Source organism: Pelophylax lessonae (genome assembly GCF_965119305.1).
Source record: "Pelophylax lessonae genome assembly, chromosome: 6".
Classification (NCBI taxonomy): domain Eukaryota; kingdom Metazoa; phylum Chordata; class Amphibia; order Anura; family Ranidae; genus Pelophylax; species Pelophylax lessonae.
In genome coordinates this window covers 44,698,977-44,704,376 of record NC_138773.1, presented here as the reverse complement: position 1 = coordinate 44,704,376, position 5,400 = coordinate 44,698,977, and the positions used below count along the sequence as shown (strand labels likewise).

General features: G+C 43.1%; 1 protein-coding gene across 1 annotated transcript; it reads right to left on the bottom strand.

Moving 5' to 3' along the window:
• Positions 1–650: 650 nt before the first annotated feature.
• LOC309558971 (olfactory receptor 2L3-like) lies at positions 651–1,571 on the bottom strand (the record flags this gene model as incomplete). The annotated part of the gene is made up of 1 exon (XM_082262077.1): positions 651–1,571. The coding sequence occupies one exon, from the start codon at positions 1,569–1,571 to the stop codon at positions 651–653; it is 921 nt and encodes a 306-aa protein (XP_082118203.1).
• Positions 1,572–5,400: the final 3,829 nt, after the last annotated feature.

Sequence of the window (5,400 nt, the reverse complement as noted above, 5' to 3'; positions counted from 1 at the left end):
TTTCTTATGGGGAAATTCACTTTGATATAAGAGTGCTTTGGATTACAAGCATGTTTCCAGAACGAATTATGCTCGCAATCCAAGGTTTTACTGTATTTTGTTTTTACATTTTGAAGCACCTACTATCATTAGTTAGGAAACATGCCCTGTGGAAAAGCAGACACAGCCTGTTATCACTGTGGTGCGTGTAGAAAGGTTCAGGCTGTAAAGAGTCTGCAGAATATTAGCAGCAGTAAGATGCAAGAATGGTTGAAAAAAGGTAAAAACCATTATTCCCCCCTTTTTTATGAAAAGCACAGCATTCTGCACAGAACTGCCAGTGCCTATAATCCCAACACTAATCTCTCCCAATGCACTTTTTCAACAGCACTCCCATTTCTTGCCCTATCACAACTATTTTTCAATGTCAATATGGCTGCTGTGATTTACCCTTTTATAGTGAGGGGATGGGTTTATCCAAAAGACCCCCTTACTGACTATTACAAGCCCACTGACCTAAGTTCAAAGACCAGAGAGTGCATTATGGCTGCAATAAAATTGGTCTGATGAATTTCCATATATGTTCTTTAAGTCCTTGAACCTCAGCAATGCAGAATTTGCCGTAAGCCCAGAGTATGGGCTAATCCAAAATGCATCCCTACTTATGAGTGCTACAACCCTAGTTTCCACAAAGAGCTCTTTAGTTCTTTGCTTCGTAGACTGTATATGAGAGGATTCAACATGGGGACTACTGTGGTGTAGAACATGGTTAAGATTTGTTCAAGTAGGTCATAGCGGTCTGCTGTTGGGGTCAAATATACAGACACTGCAGATCCATAGTAGATGGCCAGAACAGTAAGGTGGGATGAACAGGTGGAGAAGGCTTTTCCTCGGCCATCCTTAGATTTAATGTGTTGAATAGCCCTGATAATTTTTACATAGGACATCAAGTTGCACAGAACTGGGCAGAGCCCAAATACTAAACAGTCTGCATACAAGACAATGTAAAAAACTTTGGTTCCACCGCAGGAAATGTTGATGAGAGCTTTAGCACCACAGAAGAACTGGTGAATGGTAACAGAAGAACAGAAAATGACGTTTAAGACTGAAATTGTAATAAAAGAGGAATTTAAACTCCCACCAATCCAGGTGACTATTATTAGTAATATGCAGGTTTTCCTATTAAGTATACGATGATAGTGTAATGGGTGACAAATTGCGATATATCGGTCATATGCCATTATAAATAGAATGATGTCCTCAGCACTGGCCGCTAGTAACATAAAATACATTTGAATAAAACATTGTGTAAATGGCACTGAATTATTTCCAGATAGTAAGATATAGAGGAGTTTTGGAATGGTAACAGTTGTATAAGAAATATCAACAACAGACAAGTTCCAGAGAAATAAATACATTGGAGTGTGCAATTGAAAGTCCAAACATATCACTGCAATGATAACTATGTTCACCAGCATTCCAATTAAATAGATGAAAAAAAAGTAGACAGTGCTAAAGATGAACAATTTGTGGTGAGTTTCCATGAAAAATGGCAAAATATGCACATCTAGAGGAGATGTTGTGTTTTCCATAGAACATGGGCACAGTTATACACAAAAAGAATATAAAATATTTCCTGATACTTCTGTATGTGAAAAAAAGATTTATTGTTTAGCATCATGTTTTTTTTTATTGATAAACATACAGTACATGTTGTATATAACTAAAATACAAAAAATAGCTTATTAGAGTCTAATATGTACCTATGCAATGAAATTCCTGTTAAAAAAATGGTAAATAAAGAAAATATATTTTCTACTGTTTTATCATTTTCTATACAGATAAGTAATTAAGTATTAAGTATAATCTTGAATTGTCATCTTTCATCAGTCAATGCGTGGGGTAAAACAAACAATGAAATAACGAATCTGGTACTAGCAATGATGCATAGAAAGGTAAATCCATACATTTCAAGATAAAAATATTACCCACTTCAATACCGGCACTTTCACCCCCCTCCTGCCCAGGCCAATTTTCAGTTTTCAGCTCTGTCGCACTTTGAATGACAATTGGCGGTCATGCAATGCTGTGCCCAAATTACATTTTTTTTCCTTCAAAAGTATTTTATTGTATATGAAAATAATGGGTTACACAACGTCATGCTAGTTAAGGCGAGAACAGATAAAACAAGAAAATCGTGCGCAAAATTAACGTGGTGCACAACAGTATACATGGGTGAGATACCCAAGCTAAAGAAAATGTATGGCAACATTAATAACAATATGCAATGTTGTAGAGGAGGAGAGCGCCCAACTCACCCAATGGGTCGAATAAAGTCGGGCGTTCCTACAGAAATTCGTAAGTGGGACAGAAGGAAGAGACAGAAAGGGGGTAGGGGCATCAGAAGAAAAGAGGTAGGGACAAGAAGAGGACAGGGGAAACAGAGAGGGGAGGGAGAAAGACAGGGGAGCTCAAGAGAGAAGGAGAATGGGGGGAAGAAGAAGAGAGAGAGAGAAGAAAAAAAAAAAAGGGGGGGCGAGCACACGTGCTGAAGATAGGTAATGAGGTATCAGAAATGTAGAGGTCAGGCGTTCTGCCCCCCCCCCCCCCCACCCAGAGGGCAGCCACCTCCGGACATCATGTCAACTCACACTGGCCTATGGGCACATCACACCCCCTCCAGCCTCTGTGTATTTTACCGAGGACTTGAAGTTGGACCAACACATCCAGGTAGCAAAAAACCTGTGTATTCTATCTTGAGATGTGTGTACGAGCTCTTCCATCTCTTCTGTTTTGTTTATCCTGGAGAACCACTCTACTGCAGTCGGAACGTGCGTCGATTTCCAATGCATGGGGATGCATAATTTGTCGGCGTTTATCATGTGCATCGCAAGAGATTTAAAATAGTCACGTTTAGGTACAGGAGTATGGTGTAGCAGGTATTGAGCAGGTGAGAATTCTAGGGGGTAGAAAGTCACTTGAGAGGTGATCTCATGGACCAGTTTCCAGAACGGCTGGAGGAGACTATAGCTCCACCAGATATGTAACATAGAGCACCCTTTTGGTCACATCTCCAACATGTCTTTGAGCTATTAGGGTAGAACTTGAGGAGGAGGGTCAGGGTTCTGTACCACCTGCTTCCTATTTTGTATGAGTTTTCCTCAACTGAGATATTAAGGGATCCTTTATGGACATATTAATTGATTGTTTCTCAATCTGCATCTGAAAGGGAGATCCGTAGATCGGACTCCCAGGCGATTCTGGCTCTGTCAGTCGGTAGGGAGGTGTCTCCCATAAGGAGGGCGTAAATTTGAGAGATCAAATGAGTTTGCGGGGGCCGTCGAGTGCACAGTGCCTCGAAAGGAGACAACGGTTTTGCCCATAGTCCAGCCATGGGCGGGGAAGTAAGGAAATGCTGGATCTGTCTATAGGTCCAGGAAGGGAATGATTTTGTCAGGGATTTGGCTGCAAGTTGGGGCAGAGAGGAGTCTGCCCTTCGATGAGAAATGGTGCACCAGCACGACCCCCCCCCCCCCCCGGGCCATTCCTCCCGGAGAAAGCCAAATTAAAGTTTTATAATTTTTTCACATACTTGTCCTGGAATCCCCTTTGATCAGCCACTGATTGGCTCTCCTCGTCACACACTCTGACAGTGTGAGGCGAGGAGCGCCGACAAACAGCACTTCCGCATTTACATGTGAGCGGCTGTGAATGGACACAGCCAATCACATGGGTAAAGAGCCACGTCATTGGCTCTTTACCAAGATCGGAGTCACACCGTGTCCTAGGAACATGGCACAGCTGTGATTGCCGGGCTGCGTGTCCCTGCGGGCATGTGAGAGTGGATGTTTTGGGGGGCCTCATAAAATGTCCTCCCAGAACGAGAGCCGCACCGCTCTGCCGTCATTTGACGGTGGGTGGGCGGCAAGTAGTTAAAGAAATGGATGGCCATCAGTGATAACAAGAGCTCATACACATGTACTGTATGTCCATTGGTTAGGAGATGTGTCATTTTGAATACTAAAGAAAACTCTGTGTATTATTAATACACACATACACACACACACACACACACACACACACACACACACACACACACACACAGTGTGCACAGGTGTATATACAGTGACTGCAATGCTTTGTTATTGACCCAAAATAGTCATGCAGGTTAAAAAGTCAATGGCAAGCCAGAACTCCTGAACAGCATACTTTATGATTGGGCATTGGAAGAGTGTGGCAGCCAGGCAGCTGGTACTTTCAAAAGGATGTCAGCAATGGAATCCTAGGTATTTCTCTCTGTAGGTTTCCTTTACATATCTGTGCTACTGTGTCTTTAAACCATGTGTTGCCATTTGTATAATTTATATCACACTAACATCAATTCAGTGGTAATAAGATGATTGACAGCAAATAGTTAAAGTGATTGTAAAGTCTCATTTTTTTTCCTATAAAAATAATAAACATGTTATATTTACCTGCTCTGTTGCAGTCGATTTGCAAAGAGCAGCCCGAATCCTCCTCTTCTCGGGTCCCTCTTCTGTGATCCTGGCCCCTCCCTCCTGGTCAGTGCCCCAAAAGAAAGCAGCTTGCTATGGGGGCACCCGGGCTGAGTCACAGCTCCCTGTATTCATTCAGACATGGAGCCTCGACCCGGCCCTGCCCCCTCTCTCCCCTGATTGGCTAGCTGATTTTGATTGGAGCCAATAGCACCGCTGCTGTGTCTCAGCCAATCAGGAAGGAGAATCTCAGATGGCTGAGACACTCGTGGACACCGCTGGACAGAGAGGGACTTCAGGTAAGCTCAAGTGGGGCCGAGGGGGGCTGCTGCACATAGAAGGCTTTTTATCTTAATGAAAAAAGATAAAATAAAACTTCTGTCTTTACAACTTCTTTTATTCGCTCAGTCAGGGCTTTTTTCTCAGTAAATAGATGCAGGAACTCCCCCCTTCTGAGTCACCCTTGATTCTGCCCCCTACCCACCTTTGAGCACTGTTCCTTGGTTCAACCCACTACCCACCTCCCAGTACCGCCTCTTTTACAGAATACAGAACCAAGTATTATTTTCTGCTACTAAGTAATTTGTATGGAATTGGTAATGATAACAAGAAGGATGGTAAAATAGAACCCAAGCAGTTAGCCAAAATAGACCCCACCCTAGCAGCAGTAGACCACCCCAGCAACAATAAACCTACCCCCAGCAACAACAAACCACCTGCAACAAAATACCGCCCCAGCACCAATAGACCCCCAGCAGCAACAACAGATCTTTTAGCAGCCAGCATCTATAGACCCTCCAGCAGTCATCAACAACAGACCTCTCCCTCAACAGTAGATCCCGCCTAGCAACAACTGACCCCCACCCAAAAATAAATCCCCACTAGAGATAATAGATCACCCAGCAGCCAGCATCAATAAACCCCC